Source organism: Platichthys flesus, chromosome 23, assembly GCF_949316205.1.
Source record: "Platichthys flesus chromosome 23, fPlaFle2.1, whole genome shotgun sequence".
Lineage (NCBI taxonomy): Eukaryota > Metazoa > Chordata > Actinopteri > Pleuronectiformes > Pleuronectidae > Platichthys > Platichthys flesus.
The window spans coordinates 10,610,360-10,628,111 of NC_084967.1; the positions used below are offsets into that span (position 1 = coordinate 10,610,360).

General features: G+C 43.9%; 2 protein-coding genes and 1 non-coding gene across 3 annotated transcripts in view; 1 reads left to right on the top strand and 2 right to left on the bottom strand.

Moving 5' to 3' along the window:
• The window catches only part of wnt5b (wingless-type MMTV integration site family, member 5b), a 78,941-nt gene that overhangs the window by 60,051 nt on the left and 1,138 nt on the right, over window positions 1-17,752 (bottom strand). The window lies entirely within an intron of this gene.
• On the top strand, window positions 3,801-12,050 carry LOC133948963 (uncharacterized). Its single transcript, XM_062383062.1, has 14 exons — window positions 3,801-4,363; window positions 5,479-5,628; window positions 5,712-5,798; window positions 5,885-6,022; window positions 6,106-6,186; window positions 6,342-6,476; window positions 6,590-7,203; window positions 7,315-7,642; window positions 7,833-8,637; window positions 8,791-9,000; window positions 9,119-9,402; window positions 9,601-9,729; window positions 9,825-9,986; window positions 10,094-12,050. Exons 2-14 carry the CDS (start codon window positions 5,479-5,481, stop codon window positions 11,357-11,359), a joined length of 4,389 nt encoding a protein of 1,462 aa, XP_062239046.1. The 5' UTR covers window positions 3,801-4,363; the 3' UTR covers window positions 11,360-12,050.
• On the bottom strand, window positions 17,113-17,223 carry trnal-caa (transfer RNA leucine (anticodon CAA)). Its single transcript has 2 exons — window positions 17,186-17,223; window positions 17,113-17,158 (listed from the first exon to the last, which is right to left on the bottom strand). It is a non-coding gene; the product is annotated as a tRNA-Leu (tRNA).

Consider the following 17,752-nt stretch of genomic DNA (forward strand, 5'->3'; position numbering starts at 1 on the left):
AGAAAATTGAAGAGATGAATTTAAATTATTAATAATTCTTTAAGTTACTTAAAATATACACTAAATCCAACATGTAAATCCAAAACTTGAAGATTTTATGAATGGAATATGTACATTTTAAGCTTCGAGGTTTATTGCTGACCTCACAAATAGTTGGAAATTAATTCTAACTCATGCACCCATAAAATTTGAAGTTTTATAGAGATAATACCGGAATTTAAAGTAAATAAGTGCATTTCTTATTAAATTTAATTAAAAACAAATCTCAATACTGTCTTTAAATGTAACCCCCTCATCAAAACAACAATCCCTCAGTTGCACTTATGAAATCATTTATGACTTTTTATGAGGCTGCTTCATATTTTCCGTGTGAGCATCAGTGTGATGTCTCCAGGTGCTGCATGCAAACACAACGTGCCGGGGAGTCAGATCTCTGCACATTTATTGAGCGTAATAACGCAATTCTGATCTGGTTTCAGGCGGCTTGCACGTCTGACAGACGACGACGCAGCGCAGCAGTGGCAGATGTGAAATATCTGCTGCTACCGCTGCATGTGTTAAAATATGCAGGATAAGATGCAGGATGAGATTCAGGAGATACGACAGCAGAGGTGTTTTCAACTCCTCTGCATCCAAACATTAACAGAGAGTAAACGCTTTGAGAGAGTGTTTTCAGGGGGATGGGAGAGTATAGTTTATTCACTAGTCAGATTTTCAATCCCTAACTCAGATTAAGATTTTTCGTCCCTCATTTATCCAAACGCAGGGATTTAGCAGCTTCAAGAAAAATGATGCTGAGTAGAGCGTTTCCAAATGCTCTTTGTTGCCAGGGCAGAAAAAAAATGTTTTTGTTAAAGACAGAGAAGTAGAATATCCAGTAACAACAGCAGCAACCTGCTGTCCAGAGGAATATGTCAATATTAGATCTGCAAACACGGGATTATGTCCAGTGTACACAATCCTTTCATTATACACACACAGAGAAAACACAGCTGGGCCCTTTCTTTCCTTGCAATACAATATGAACATTGTGTCATTAAAGTCAGTTACTTCAGTGTGGTAAAACATGTTTTGGGAAATTGTGCAGCCTGACAAATTGATTCCTCTGAACAGGCACTAACTTCATGAGGGTTACCATGGCAATTAGACTGCACGTTTTTTCCATGTTGATTTAGAATTGAATATTAATATCCATCCCCATGCCAATATTTGACGGTAACTATATACATTTGCTTTGCTTTGATAAATGCAGTTCTCATCATTTTTTCTCAGTTCAGTTTGAGGTTTACCGGGTACACCCAGACCCAGGGGCAGACCCAGAACCTGCTGAGGGACTACATATCCCATCTGCCCTGGGAACGCCTCAGAATCCACTAGGAAGAGGTGGACAGCGTGGGAGAGGGACGTCTGGGAAACTCTACTTGGGCGGGAACCTCCGTGACCTGAGCCCAGATTAACTGAAGACTGTGGACGAATGGACGGATGTTGGGTTTGTCAACAGTGTAGCTAGGGAACAGTGTCACCGGTCTTTTTCCAACTGTGCTTAAATACTAAATTGAAATAAAAAAATACAAGCCCTGATTAACACTTTTATGAATACTATTGTCTATTCGTGAAATAAGAAAGACAGTTTCTTCATGTTAGGATTGTGCAGCGGTCCACAACTGAACTGCAGCCTGTGCACACTGGAGGTTATAAACTGCTAAAAGTATCTCATTTCTCAACTTCCTCATAAATCATTTCAGCCAATCAGTGATGGATTGGCTTAAAAAAAGTAAAATGTGTGTGTGGGTGTTTGTGTGTAAATCAATGTTGTCTGCTACCTCTGTGATTTTGTTTTTTACCAGACAACAGACTAATGCTTTGTCGATCCTTCATCTACACATAAACACTGCAGTGGAGGTGTGGGATAGAGAGAAGGTGAGAGAGAGAATGGGGAAAGAAAGAGAACTAAAGGAGAAGAAAGACACACAGACAGGGTTGGTGATAGAAGGAGGGGAAATAAAAATCCTAGTACAAGAGCGGGAGAGGAGAGAAGATAGTGGGAATAAATTTGATTTGATCCTCTCTTCTGTACCTTTCTCCCTTGTGTGTGTGTGTGTGTGTGTGTGTGTGTCTGTGTATGTCTGTGTGTGTCTGTGTGTGTGTGTGCATTGACAGAGGAGCTGGTTTTGCTTCAGGTTTGATATTGGCTACAGAAAAAACACACTCAGTAATTATCTAGAAAGAGCATCTGCATGGGCACTGGGAATCTCATTATGTTATAACCACCAGCACCTCTTCCAACACAAACAAATACACACACACACACACACACAGACACACACACACAAGGCAGAGGAAAAATTAGAAGGCAAAAATGGTTGAGGAAATAAGAGAAACAACAAACTTAAATGAACGTTGACATTTTTTCACATGACTTGATTTCTGAAACTCTCCGTCCAGACAGACGGCAGCAATGCTCGTACATATAAAGTTATATTGAACTCAGTTTTCTTGATGAGTTTCCTTCTGCTCGTTCTTCATCCCTTCATCTGTTTTGCTTTGATCTGTTGTAGTAGCAGACAATGGCCAGTAAGAGGCAGCGTTTCCTCTCATCTGACTGACTAAATGTTCCCTGTCACTCCTGTTTTTTTTGTATTTCACTCTTTCTTTTCTCTGCATCTGGATTCAGGCGTTCTGCCCCCCCTCTCCACAGACGCACACACGCACACACGCACGCACACACACACACACACACACACTCACTCACTCACACCATCTGCAGGGTGAGCATGTTCTTAACAGAAGAAAAGCAGGTGTGTTTGTGTGTGTGTGTGTGTGTGTGTGTGTGTGTGTGTGTATGTGTGTGCGCCCGTGTGTGTGTAAAGGACCACCCTGCTGATTTGAGCTGCCTCACTCATTGGTGCGTATCGACTCTGACAGTGACAGAGTGAAATGATTTCCAGTGAGTGACCACAGCAGGAGGGTGCAGGACTCAGACAGTGCCCCACCCCGAGTCCCCTCAGCCCATGTCGATCAACCCTTACACTCTGATAATTTACAGGATACAGTTCAAACTAAACTACCGTTACTGCTACACAACATGTTTGTTACCAAACTACTGATACAAAAGACGTCATTTTCTATGCAGAATACCACAGACCATGTTCAGACTTGGCATCAACATCTGTCCACAGTGATCCGATCACAACTGTTCAACGCTAAGTGCAGGTGTGAACACACAGAACCATATCTGGAGGTGGGCAAACGATGTACACAATTATATGCATTCAGAGCGTAGAGGGTAGTTTTAATCACAAGTGGTCACGGGAGACACATTTAGGACGTCTTCTAACGCAAGACTTTCTTCAAGTCTTGCAACAAAAGTGATCAATGCAACAGCCGGTCCAACACAACACTCTGTCTGGGTCGTTCAGGTTAACAAGTGTTTTCAGAAGGAAGCAAATCGATCGGTGGAGTCTATGAACTGCACAAGTGTTAAAAGCTTAGGTTGACTTCTGAAGGGCCCTCACACACCAATCAACCATCAACAAGAGTCCACAGACTTGTTCCAGCCCTGTGTTGTTTCTGAGATCACAACTCAAAACACTATGGCTGGAAATTGATGTCACCAAACTACAAAGTTACATGCAGCTGACCATGACTCCTGAGAACCCCTGAGGGCAAATTCTTAAGAGTCTTTGCATCAATAACACCTCAACAGACCACAGCCTGCAGAGGTAAAGTTCAGAGACATGACGTGATGACATAACAACACAAAAATAGCCCGGCTAGCGGTGCCGGGAGAGTGGAGGACTGTCTATTCGCGTCCAATCACGTCTCCGGATCTCCAGCTTCTAACGGTCAATCAGTGAGCGCTATCTCCCGAAATCGTCGCGCCGTCGAATCACTTCGCGCAGTCTCTGCAATTCGACAGCAAATCAGTGGGTCCGTTCTCCCAGTTTTATCTGACGTCGCCCCAAAAGAGACGCGTTCAGTTCAGCCAATGACAATGGGCGTCTTCACCGAGCGGCGCATCCACCGGTGCCCTCCCCCCACCTTCCGCCGCTTGACTTTTTATTTGACACCTTCTGAACTCCGACACTCTGAGGATTTACACTCGAAAGGTAAGATGTCGCCACTGCCATTTCACTTAGTCAGACTGCTTGTACGCTTATTTATTACACCGAGAAACGGCTATTACACCGTGTATAACACGCCGTTCATTCATTCATTCGCTGTTGATATCGCTATAGTCATTTCACTTAGTCAGACTGCTAACTTGTTAGCACATTTACACGACAAAGGGGTATGACGCTGGGTTTGACTTTTTATTTGACACCTTCTGAACTCCGACACTCTGAGGATTTACACTCGAAAGGTAAGATGTCGCCACTGCCATTTCACTTAGTCAGACTGCTTGTAAGCTTATTTATTACACCGAGAAACGGCTATTACACCGTGTATAACACGCCGTTCATTCATTCATTCGCTGTTGATATCGCTATAGTCATTTCACTTAGTCAGCCTGCTAACTTGTTAGCTCATTTAAACGACAAAGGGGTATGACGCTGGGTTTAACAATCGCGCTTGTAAAAGCACCGTTCAAACTTGCCGCTTTTCATACCCCACTGTACGCTATAGGAAACCTGTATGAGCGGCACATTTGGCGCTTTTCATACCGCTGTACATTATTATAATCTTTATGAGAGTAGTGTATAACATCATTATGATGTAACACAAGGTTACACTTTGCATGTCGATCAAGTAATAATAACGTTGTATAAACATGTATGTATCCACACTGTAATACAAGCAGTAATGGAATACTACTATATTATACAATGAGCTGAAATGTGTTACAATTTGCTGTAGAGTATGCTGATTCTTTAGTTTTTCTCTCACATGCATATAGGGGAGAGCAGGGTAATGTGAGACATTTGATATATCAGTAAAATGTACACATTTCCCATTAATTCAGGATGTTTCCTAGCAATGGACATGATCAGAATGTCTTCAGGACAAAGGGCAGTGAAAATATGATTGCTTTTTAATAAGTGGTCTTGTGTCTCACTCTACCCCAGCTTAGGGGTAAAGTGAGACAGACCAGAGAAATCTAGGGGGTAAAGTGATCCACTTACTTTTTCCACTGTAAAACTACCATAACAACACATGTTGTAATAGTTAAAATCCTGCCAGCTAGATTGACAACCACACATTCCAAAACTTATATCAGACTAGTAACAGAATCATGGGGATTGCTCAATTAAGCACATTTATGATTATTATGATGTGATCTCTTGCACACCCTAGCTTTCCTGCACATTGTTGCTCTCTACACTTGGCAGGGACAGGGATATTGTTTTCTCTGCGCATTCAAATGCCAGTTCACAGCACTTAACTGGAGCAAGGCTGGTAACGTGAGACATTGCCCGATGTCTCACATTACCCCGCTCTCCCCTACTTGTATCAACTGAATGTGTCTATTCTTGTCAGATGGCTTCCAAAGACAAAAAACACAGAGCTATGGGTGATGAGGAGTGGATGTCCCGTCTGCGAAGGTTTGCTGCTGTCGGGGTCTGGCCTGCTGATGCAGGAAACCGGCCGGCACCACGCCAGAAAAAGTGGCACGATCTGTTTCTGAAGGTAAACTTGGAGGAAGTGATATGTGTACAATCATTGCATTTAAAGCAAAGTAGTAATAATACAAATCAATATCATTATTACAGATTGAGAAATGCCCAATGCAGCTCAGGGGTCAAAGGTCGCTGTTTGGAGGGACACAGACATGTAACTGTGGCTTCCATATAAAGAAGGTATCAGAGGTCCTACATAATATTACGCTTTCTTGGTGTTGTATTACATATTATTGAATTTCATTTTCTTTTCCTGGAACCTGTAGCCATCAGTCTCTGTGTCCTCTTCGGTGACACCACAACCAGGACCCTCGTCTGGATCCCCCTCCATCACACCCTCGTCTGGATCCCCCTCCATCACACCTGGGCAACCACCACGCAAGCCCACTTTGACTTTGGCCTCAGTATGTATTGAGGGTGTATTTATATTTAGCATATGTTTATATTTTAAACGGCTACACATAAGGTTACTCTTTCTTCTCGTCAGTTCACAAAACCACGGTTCGGTGGATCGCATGGTGCCCATGCAAAGCCAAACTTGGCTTCAGCTGGGCAGCGTCGAATCAAGGTAATATAAGGACAACATCATAGTAAACATAGTATCCTTTTATTTTGTTACAGATATGAAGAAATGGTCTGGTCTTCTAATATCCGTGTTGTTAAAACTAATTATGACACAATACTTTATTTATTTTTGTGTAAACTGTCCTCTTCCTCAATTAGACCACAACTGACACCCCGTCACCTGGCCACAGTCCCAGGCACTATATTCAGACTGTCTCTCCTCTGTCTCTTCCACCCTCTACCGTGTCGACAACCACCTCAGCTTCCTGTGTCACATCGGCTGCTACTGGAGCTGTGAGACAAACTCCTCATTTAAGTTGTTTCCTCGCAACAATATTTTATTAAACTTGAAACAAGTCTCCTTCATGAGTAGCTTATGAACATACCTTTTGTGATTTATTAATTAGACAGTGTCAACTGCCATATCCTTGGAAACCTCCTCTGCTCCTCCGGCCCCTGTGGACTCTGTGTCCTATGCCTGTGTTTCCTCTGCTGCAACCTCTGTGGCTGGTCCCTCGGCACATCCTACCCCTGATGCTGAGCCATTGGCGGCGCATATGATGTCTGCTGCTGCTGTTGCTGCTTCACAGCCTGGCTGGCTGCCTGCAAAGCTGAGGACAACTATACCACCTCAGGACCAGAAATGGATAGCAGCAGCTCTGTGGAAGAACAAACGTTTGCGCTCCGACCTGATGCTGTGGTATAATCCACCATTACCAGCCATCATTTATCACCAGGTCCCCGCTCCAGAGCGCTTTTTTACCCACCGGCTTCTCGTATGGATGCCGTACCACCTGTGGAAGGTGAGGCTGTCCTGTCCTGCCTGTCACAAACAACTCACAGGCTATGGAGCCCACAAGAGAGCCCGCAGGGTTCTGGATGTGGACAATTACTACCTTATGATTACTGAGACACTGTGGTGCAATGCATGCAAGATCGCCTACATTTCCAGCAGCAAAACAATATTGGACCAGCTGGAGATGCCGATCAGGATGGAGTTCACACCGATCCTGACTCAAAGGTTATTATACTGAGATTACTTTGCTTATGCAGCGTCTTTGTTTGTCATTCCATCACACTTCAAAGTTGCTGCTTTTATATTTGTCTCCCTTTTCCCCTTTTTTCTTTACAGATATGCGTGTGACATAAGGGTCATTGTCTCTCTGAGGGATAGGACCCAGGGTAACAGCCCCTCCCGATTGGTCAGGCAGCTGAGGGAGAACCACAGTCGGGAGTGGATTCGATATCTCATCCGGTACTGTTCTAAATGCATACACTTTGCAGACCGGCAATCCCTGCTCCCTGTCTTGTTCCAGGAGGTGCCAGAGCCGTCAGTTATCCCCTCTCACAGGTGGATGCTTACTGTTTATGGCAGAGACATTTTGAACAGGCTGGACCACATCAAAGCGAGCATTACTTGCACTTTTGGAAGTGTCCTAAAAATGGACTCCACCAAAAAGGTAACTATTTTGGACTGTAGACAATGTCATATTCTACATTATAACCTCACTTTGTCGCAATTATAACATTAGTAGTAAAGACGTGAAATATAACTATGCTTTGTTCAATAAAAGAAACCTAATTAAATTATAATAGCATCACACATATACAAGATATTTTATTACTCACTGTCCTTTATTTGCATCACAGATCACCAAGAAGCTGTCAGGCTTTGCTAAGGGGACTGCCTTGTGGCTAACATCTGTTAGCAATGAGGTGGGCCAAATCCTTATCAGTGTCCTGACTGCTCAGGAGGGTCCAGCTCTGGACAACATGGCAGCTGGTCTCATCCACAGATACAGCACTGCTGGTGTGGCCCCTCCAAAGCTACTGTACGTTGACACTGAATGTTGTCGGGAGGGCTTGGTACAGACCAAATTAAAACTGCGATTTGGAGGGTGGCCAGACCTCATTGTGAGGCTGGACATTTACCACTTTATGAGGCGGCTGGCATCTGGCTGTACGAAGGATGCTCATCCCCTCTACCCCACCTTCATGGCCAAATTGTCCAGCTGCATCTTTGAGTGGGACAGCAGAGACGTTGCATTGCTGCGGCGAGCCAAGCGTGCCGAGCTGGTACAGGAAGGTGTACCGGGCATTACCGACCGAATGGTAGACCTCCACATCACCAAGGCCGAACTGTCCAAGCACTGCAGAAGGCAGACAAGGGGAGAGCAGACGACAATCACCTTGCTGGAAAGCCTGCTCGATGAGCTGATGGGGCCGAAGGGCAGCGACAATCTTGGTGTCCCTCTGCTGGACATGGAGAGGATGAAGCACATCTGGCGTGTCCAGAGGAAGCATGTAAAGTGCATTCAGGATGTACCGGGTGTGCTTCTCTATACCCAGACGGGCACCACCACCAAAGAGGGCATTGTTCTGCCTAACTACAGGTGTGCTCGAGGGTCCACATCCCTTGAGTCCTTCCACTTACATGTGAACAGGTTCATTCCAGGTCTGTATGAGTCCATATACATTGATGAGATTAAATATATAGGGTTCAACGTTTTATTATTATTATGATTAGTATTAATACTGCTAACCTGTTCAGTATTAACACTGACAAAACTCTACTTAACATTATTTGTCACATTGTCTCTCTCTTAAGGGACGAGTGCAAACAGCCTTAACTTCCAGCTGTACCTCCTGGAAGGACTTAATCGATGGAACCAGGACCGTCAAACTGCATCCCTGGCAGCCAATCCTTCCAGCCTGCTCAGTTACTCAGGGGACCTTGTTCACTGTGCCAACACCATGTGTCTCAAGGTGCTTGGAAGGAAAGCTGTGCCCTCTTTTCAGCCCCCTGCTGTTTACACTGGTGAGTTTAACCTTTCCACAAGGATGAGGTGATATTTCATATCCATGAAATATAATAACCTCTTCAGTTACATTTCTGAAAGCTAATTTTCCTCTTCCTATTCTTTTGTCTGTCCCAGGGGAGCTAATAGGTATTGATTACCTCTTCCGTCAGACTGGAAGGCCCCTGCAGGATATACAGCCTGACTCAGAGGAGGCCGAGCAGATGCTGGAGGATGTCTGCACTGAGGAACAGGGAGATGAGGGCTTTGAGGATGCTGTGTATGACCCAACCGTTGAGCGGCTGGACCTGTCCTCAGATCCGTCACCTACCAGCTCTTCAACTCCCTCTTCTCTCCACTCTACTGCTTCTCCTCCAAGGCCTGGATGTAGCTCCACTGCAGCAGCATCTGAGCATCATGTGGTAATATTCTCATCACATTTCTTTCACCGTACAATGTCTGTAGATAATTGTGGCTGTGTTGTGATTACACTTACAGTAATATATGTAGCAGTGCTATCAAGAAACCAACAAAAATTACATGCAATAAATACAAATCTGGAGAATGAACAAATTTATAAAAGCATAACACACTCTACTTAAATTACATTTTATTTCTAGATTGAGTATGAGGACACAGACATGCCCCCTGTCCCATCCGCCCCTCCTGCTGGTTCTCTTCTTTTAAGTTCCACCAGCCTTTCTGCGACTACTTCTCCTGCTGCAAGAAATACTTCTGTAGCGCGACGGGTGAGTGTTTCTTTGGTACGATTAACCACAGAACCATTTATACTTGTGGTATGCTATGGATTTGTATTTCTATTCAATTTCCCTTTTTTTCCCAGGCTTTGGATTTTCTGCCCAGGGAGTTGCCTGGCCCATCAGCCGTCACCGCCAGCTCAGCCTCCATGCTTCCTCTTCCCACCACCCTCTCGCCCTCTGTCCCTACAGCCACAGTTTCCTCTGCATCACAGCACACCACCCCAGCAGCACCTGCGCAACATCTGGTGAGTCTTTTGCTAAAGAATTACACTGAGACAGTAATGTTCCTTTCCTGTATTTGCTACTATGTATTTTTTTTGTGCTCATTTTGATGTACTCTTATTTTTACCAGGCAGTGGATGAGCGTTGTATTCCTGGAATGGACCTCGTGGATTGCCTGGCTGACTACTTGGTGGGGCTAAGACTTGAAACTGGCCTAACCCTCACCAACCTGCAGGCCAGTACAATTATAGCCCTGTGGCAGAACCTCCTGCCATATGATCGCCAGCGGGTGGAGTATGCTGCACGGCACAAGACTCGCCTGATAACAGGACGCTTCAGGTGCTCCAAACAGAGGGCTGAATTCACACCAGGTGTGGAGAGCACGACACGCTGTGTCTTAGGGTCAACAGGATCCCCTGCACAGTGGCCAGACTGTTGTCGCCTGGTAGAGTCCATCTTTATCAAACTGTGCCGCCTCTATAAGAGCCCTAAAAAACAGGGCTCTCAGGTTCTGACAAGATGGACTCTCATCATGAACGATTATATAAAAATCAGGGAGCTGGTCCTAGGTAATGGTGTGGTGATGCAGGCTACTACACTGCAATTGTTTGAGGTCAATCAAACAACCCTCATTCAGTGGCACAACAAGCGCCTGAAGAGGCAGGATTGTAGTATTCTGCTGCAAGGGGTTAATTTGCCTCCCGCTATCCCCATTGCTCCGGTGCCTCTGCCACCTATGCAGTCACGCCCCACTGCTGCACCCCCACATCCTGGCCCCTACCATCAATACCACTTGCCAGAGAGTACAGTAGGAAAGGCAGTGGACAAGAGAAAATCTGTTCGTCCAGCCCCACCAGTCTACTTGCCTCCAGCTATTCATGTTGCTCCTGTGCCTCTCCCACCAGTGCAGTCACGCCCCACTGCTGCACCCCCACAGCTTGGCCCCCAGCATCGATTCCACTTGCCACACACTTCTGCAAGAAAGGCAGCGGACAAGAGAACGTCTGCTCTTCCAGCCGAACACCCTCATCCGCCAAAGGCTGTCTGCCCAGGATTGCCTTCTCTTGTCACACAGCAGACACATCCGCATAGCTCTGCCCCTATGCCTGTTGTACCCCCACCCATCCCACCCTGTGGTACATTCGTTTTTTTGCCCCCACAAGTCCCTGCACTGAGGTTGCTTGCTCCCGCTGGCCCCCTCCCGCCCCCATCTCCTGCCCGAAGAAAGTACATTCGGACAACAGAAACAATAAAATGCGGTCAGTGTCATCAGCCCCGGGTTCAGGAAAATGGCCATCGCCAATATTATGGCTCTGTATACTGTCCTGTTACAACTGGCATGCCACATGACCAGTGGCTGGAGGACATGCGGAGGAAGAGGGGGGCAAAGAAATGATGCCATTCTGTAAATAGTGTAAATAATGTATGTATATAGTTTTAAAAGACAGTGTTATTGCGACAGTCAAGTACTTTTTATCCTCTATTGCTTATTGGTTTTCTCTTTTTTTGTATGTTTATTAGCCAATACATGAGGATCTCTTTCATTCTTTGTATTTTCATTGTGTTTTTATTACCTCCAACAAAGACGTAATTTTTCACTCTTGTCTGTATCTTGGTCCATTTATTTCATTCATTCAATCGTTGTTACTGTTGTTTGTGGTTCTCTTTATAAAGATATCCTGTATTTTTTTAATAAATGTATATACTTTTTCTACAAAACTATCTTGTTTATTTTTCCCAATGCACTATGCAAGCATTATAAATATTACCAGCATTACAAGCAGTACAAACCCGCTGTTTGAACATTTCACCAATATAAAGTAACTAAGTGACATTTAAGAGATTCATACCAATAGGTAACAGTTTGGGTAAATAGACACATGCTGCTGCCGGGAATCGAACCAGGTACCCTTGGATCCACAGCTGCTTATGCCATACTCAAACAAAGTCTATTTTTGGTCATATTACTCTAATTAATACGATAACCTACGCATCCTACAACATCTGACAGGCAACAGGTTCAGTTTCAATTCCCTGTTCTTTCCATTTCCTCTCTTTTTCCTCTCTCTTTTCTTCCCCTCTTCTTCCCCCCCCTCTTCCCCCTCTTCCCCTCCTTTTCTTTTCTTCCCCCACCTAAACAGACTATTGTTCCCCAGCTTTAGCGGAGTCGGTAGAGCATGAGACTCTTAATCTCAGGGTCGTGGGTTCGAGCCCCACGTTGGGCGAGTACATTTTCTGTGTAATAGCTTAAGTATTACAGAAGAGTTCAGAATATAAAGATGATGAGAACACATAATAGTACTCCTAGTAGCAGTGCAAAGTTATACATGTGTTATAACATGCGTTTGGGACCCAGTTGCTAAGATCATGTTTCAGGGTGGATACCTGCCTTTGTGATTTTATGTATCTTAATAATAAAAACAATACATTAACTCAAGAGCACCTTTTGGAACAATAAGCTTGAGAGAAGAAGTTAAAACAAGAATAGAATTAATACAATGTCATTTAAAATCAAATAAATGACATTGCTACATAAGCTACAACGTCATGCCCACATTGAGACAGCTGACGTCCTGTGACCTGCTGCATTTTCATAAAGGTCCATAGAAATGTTTAAACTTCTCTGAATCGTAAAATGATCATGCTATTTCCTTTAATCTGGTAGCCCAGTCTGTAGAGCATGAGACTCTGAATCTTAGGGTCATGGGTTTGAACCCCACGTTGGGCGACAATGTTTTACAGTAACCTGGTGGTTAAACTGATCAAGACCATAAACTACGGACCAAACCTGTTTGCAGTTTAAGCTCTTCATCTGAGCTCAATACATACAAGTAAAAATTGGGAGATAAAGGTTCAGTGTGCAGAATTTAGTGACATCTAGTGGTGAAGTTTCACGTTGCAGCTGAATACCCCTCACCTCACCCTCCCCTTCCAAACATCAAGAGACCCTGTGGTAGCCTTTAGTTGTCATAAACTGTCATAAAAGATGCTTAGTTTGTCCTGATTGGGACCCTTACCCCCTAACCCTTGGATATTAAGGTTATATTTGAGGAAATAATGCAAAGTACAGTGTATTGACCTGAAAGAGATGAACGAAGTAAAGAGAGAGACAGAAAGAGGGATTAAGAGTGATAGAAAGAGAGAAAGTCAGAGGGAGGGAGGGAGACGAAAACAGAGAATGGGCTTATTGTAGTGAACGTAAATAAGATTCTTGTCCCCATCTGTTTGGATCTGCAGCCTACACTGACTATGTGTGTGTGTGTGTGTGTGTGTGTGTGTGTGTGTGTGTCAAACCTCCAGCCCAGTGCAGGTGTGCTGTTGATAGTTTTATCAGTGCAGGATCACGGCTGCGGAGACAAGCAGAGGGAGGAAGGGTGGAGAGGAAAGAGTAGAGGAGGGTACGTGAGAGGTGAAAGAGAGAGGAGGAGGGAGGAGGAGAGGAGAGGAGATGCCGGCCGTAACTACATTTCTGTTCACCCTGTTCCATTAATATCCCTGAACACGTAAAGACTGAATACATGCTCTCTATAATATGCTACAACGTCATGGCTACGTTCATGCTGCTGCCTCTGTGCTGGTTTGGAAAAACACAGTAATGTTTCATGGTTTCAAACATGGGACTAAATACTGTGTGAGGTTTCTGGACCCAAACTCAGAACTGGTTCAAATCTTTTAAGACTCTCACAAAGATATTTGATCAAATTTAAAGAACAATTGTAACATCCATCCATTATCTGTACTGCTTATTCTACAGGGGTCACGGGGGTCAGAGCTAATCCCAGTTCATATTAGGCAACATTGGGGAGATATACATTTAGAGACTGGGATTCGAACCAATAACCTTAGCAGATCGCTAAATTGATTTGGCCCAGATTTGGCCGACCAATCACACAACCCACATCCAGCTCTAATACTGCTGGGTTCTCACATCGGATTCTCCTGACTTTCTTCCGACTTTATACTAGATGGTCGAGGGCAGAAACTCTGACTGTGACATTTTCCTTCACACATGAACTTGCTCCAGAGAAAGTGTAAAGAATTTAAATATAAAAAATGATTAAAATTAGAATTCTATGTTGTCATTATTGCTTTGGAACACTGGATTTCGTGTATCAGTGTCCAGTGAGAGCAGCTCCTCTGGTTCTGAAGCTGTTTGTCTTGTGGCCTCCTGGTCAGTGACTGTCCTCGTGTACCAGCCCGCTGGATTTATAAAACAAGCTCCGGCTCTATAAAGTGTCCAATAAACCACTTTTACTATTAGTGTGGGGCACTGTTAGCACACAGCTACTGACCGCCACCACTGACCATATGCACACACACACACACACACACTCACCCACCGAACAAACACACACAGTTACTGGTCAGAAACCTTTCGAAGACTGCTGGAGTCAGGACCGCTGCCAAACTCTAACCCCATGTCACCCCACCCTGCCGCCCCGATGACATCACTGCATAGCCCTGAACCACCAGCCCAGAAAGGTCTGAACATACACACACACACACACACACACACACACACACAAACTAACACACACACAAACACGAGAATCCAGACACCATAACAAATACCAGCGGGTCACATTTTGAGTGCACACATGCAGAAATGCATACACACACACATCACTTGACCATAATGACTACCGCATGGCCACACTTGCATCGTCAATACTAAAACACGGAAACACATACACACACTCTCACAAACCCACAAACACACACACACACAGGTGTTTAAGCCGAAAAAAGTTAAATTCAGAAAAATGAAGTCAATAAGTCAAAGAAGAGAATGAAAAGGCTTTCACTCTTTCACTCTTCTCTTTCTCGCCCCTTCACACACACACACAAGTGGAGGGTACCCCTGTCATGCACTGCTCTGGGAGGAATTCCCAGGAATCAAGTCGACCAATCAGAGATAAGAGTTTAAAATACTGGCCCCTCCACTGGAGAAGCCGTCCACTTCACATGGACCACTGTGTGTGCGTGTGTGTATGTGTGAATCCAAGTTAGTCATTAGTGTTCCCACTGGGCTAAAATACACACACATGTAACACATCTAGTTTCAAACCTTCTCTATCTCAGATACTTCACACACTTTTACAAACATTTCCCACGTTTCCCAGTTTCCCAGTTTACAAACTGGTGACCACAACTTACAGAAAAAAAACCAACATAAATCAATAATGTTTCCCTTATGTCCAAATTCATTGTATAACATATGGGACACACACACACACACACACAAATACACACATACAAACACACACACTCACAGACTCACACAAACCTACAGACCTAACTATAGACTTGTGAATGACCTTGAGGATTCATATATGCTTTCAGACGACCCATCTACTCAAATATCTATATGAACACACACACACACACAAACACACACACAAACACATACCTGCTCACTTAGTCTTCTTCCCTAATTGCTCTGTTCCGATGGAGAGGACACTCAAGCAACACATTGTGTGTTTGGTTAAAGAAAGGTTTTTCTCAGCAGTTTGAGGGCACACACATAGACAGACACTGACACACACACACACACACGCACACACACACACACACACACACACACACACACAGACACAAACAGATTCACACACAGATTCACACACGGAGACATACAAAGGCAACATTTTACAATGAGAGAATGTTCAGGATGTAGATTTGATGGCCATAGACATAAATAATCATTAGAAAAAACATCTGCTAACATCTGGCTTTTTCTGCAATGGGAGTAGATCCAATGACTCTGCAGTAAAAACAGGTTTTCATTGGTTCCGGCTCCGATTGACAGTGATGGAAACATGACACCCGGGGGAGCTCACCATTTTCTTCTAGACTCTATTTGCACCTTTTCAAGACACAACGTTTTAATGCACGTTGCGTTGCGCAATTGTTTTTTATATCTTGGGAACAATTTGTAAGAGTTTTTTTTTTTATATGTATGATGCAAAGTGAATGGTGAAGCTTAGAACACGTTGGTTTCTGATATGTTTGTGTGTTTGTGAGTTCGAACATGACGCAACTAGGGGAAAAAGACAGACAGACAACTATAACTCCCCTATACTGGAAAAGGAAAAATCAACAGCCTTATTCAATAAAAACTTGCGTATACTCGCTAATTTGGGCGTAAACAAACAAAGTGAGACAGATTTTGTTGAAGACCTTCTTGAGCTTTTCTAATATACTCTGCATTAAACCGTTAAATATCTCAAATCAAATGATAACGTTTCTACAAATCAAGGCTGAAATGAGAGACGCACACAGCATCGATCCAAAACAATGCAGCTGTAAGAGAAAGAAGACGGGTTGAGAGAAAAGAGAAGCTTTAATGACAAGTAGAGAAAAATCATGTCATGAATGAAAGAGCGAGAGGGAGGGAGGAGAGGGGAGGAGAGAAAGAACAGAGGTAGAGCTGGTCGACAGGGAGGGAGGAGGAAGAGAGATTATCTCTCTCTAATGGCTAACCTGTTGACAGCAACACTTTTCACCACCTCTATCTACACATCTAACATTACTATCTACCCTCACACACACATTCACACACGCACACACACAGTCGGCTCCATGGCTCATGTGGATTTTAGACTCTACCGGAGACGCCATTGCATCACGTCACATTTAGAAGATAAATCTGATCTGCTTCCACATGAGCTGACAGACGGAGAAACTCACTTTGGTCTGCTCTGAACAAAAGAAGATACAAGGATCCAAAGAGCAGGAAGATGAAGTCTTTAGTTGATTAAAATATCTGCGTAAAGAAACTAATGAGTGAAATGTTCTTTTACAAATTTCATGTGTTTTCTTCTTCAAACACACACAGACACACACACACCTGTATTTTCCTGCTGAGCGTATTTCTACTTTGTATTTTATTGTATTTGATATTCCAGGCTGCTGCTGTGACAATTTCATTTCCCTATGGAGATCAATACAGTATCTATCTATCTCTAAATTGGTCTAATTGGCTTAATGAGTGTTTGTGGCTCCCTTGAGAAAGTCTTAAAATTGTTGAAAGACTTATTTTTTGGAGAACAGCGTTTTAAAGAGGGAGGGGAGACAAAGTTATAGCACACAGACACAGGAGGAAAGAAAGTTGTGTTTCTCAGTACCAGACAACAGTGGACACAATATAGATGTCAGAAGTGGGATTTGAACCCACGCCTCCATTCGGAGGTCAGAAATCCCTTTGACCAGGAAGGAGTCAGTCCTTGAGTCTGGCGCCTTAGACCGCTCGGCCATCCTGACAGTGGAGTCACAATCCTTCCCAAGTTGATCTATGAGTGGGATTTGAACGTACGCCACCATGGAGACAGGATATTATTCGATATTTTCATTGATTTCTCAGAGAATAATTCATGGAGCTTTATGAAACAAAACAGGCACATTAAGAGAACTGATATCTATACGTGTGTGAATTGTGTTGGGCCTCTGCGGATGTGTGTGCTCTCCACTGATCTTCAATTTATTGTCATGTGTGTGAAATGTCCAACACAAGCTGCAACATGTCCACGCTGAGGAATACTTTAGGACTTCCATGCATTTTCCATGCAGGACAATCTAGTCACATATGAACAGAAGGTTCACACAGGACAACACCAACATACCCGGAGCAGCTTTTTACTCAGAACATGACGGAGCTGTCCGTCCACTGTCCCTGTGCAGGACAATGTGTGTGTTTGTGTTTATATCAACTTGATGCCACAAAGTTTTAACCAGAGCGTCTCTAGTCCAGATGAAGCCGGAGGCAGCTCCTCTGGACAGAGAGAAACATTTG

What these genes read in the sequence shown, in the direction of transcription:
- LOC133948963 (XM_062383062.1), top strand. Translation starts at nt 5,479, where the DNA reads ATGGCTTCCAAAGACAAAAAACACAGAGCTATGGGTGATGAGGAGTGG. An exon ending in GTGGCTTCCATATAAAGAAG is followed by an intron (nt 5,799 to 5,884) that starts GTATCAGAGGTC and finishes TGGAACCTGTAG; the next exon opens with CCATCAGTCTCTGTGTCCTC. An exon ending in CTGGGCAGCGTCGAATCAAG is followed by an intron (nt 6,187 to 6,341) that starts GTAATATAAGGA and finishes TTCCTCAATTAG; the next exon opens with ACCACAACTGACACCCCGTC.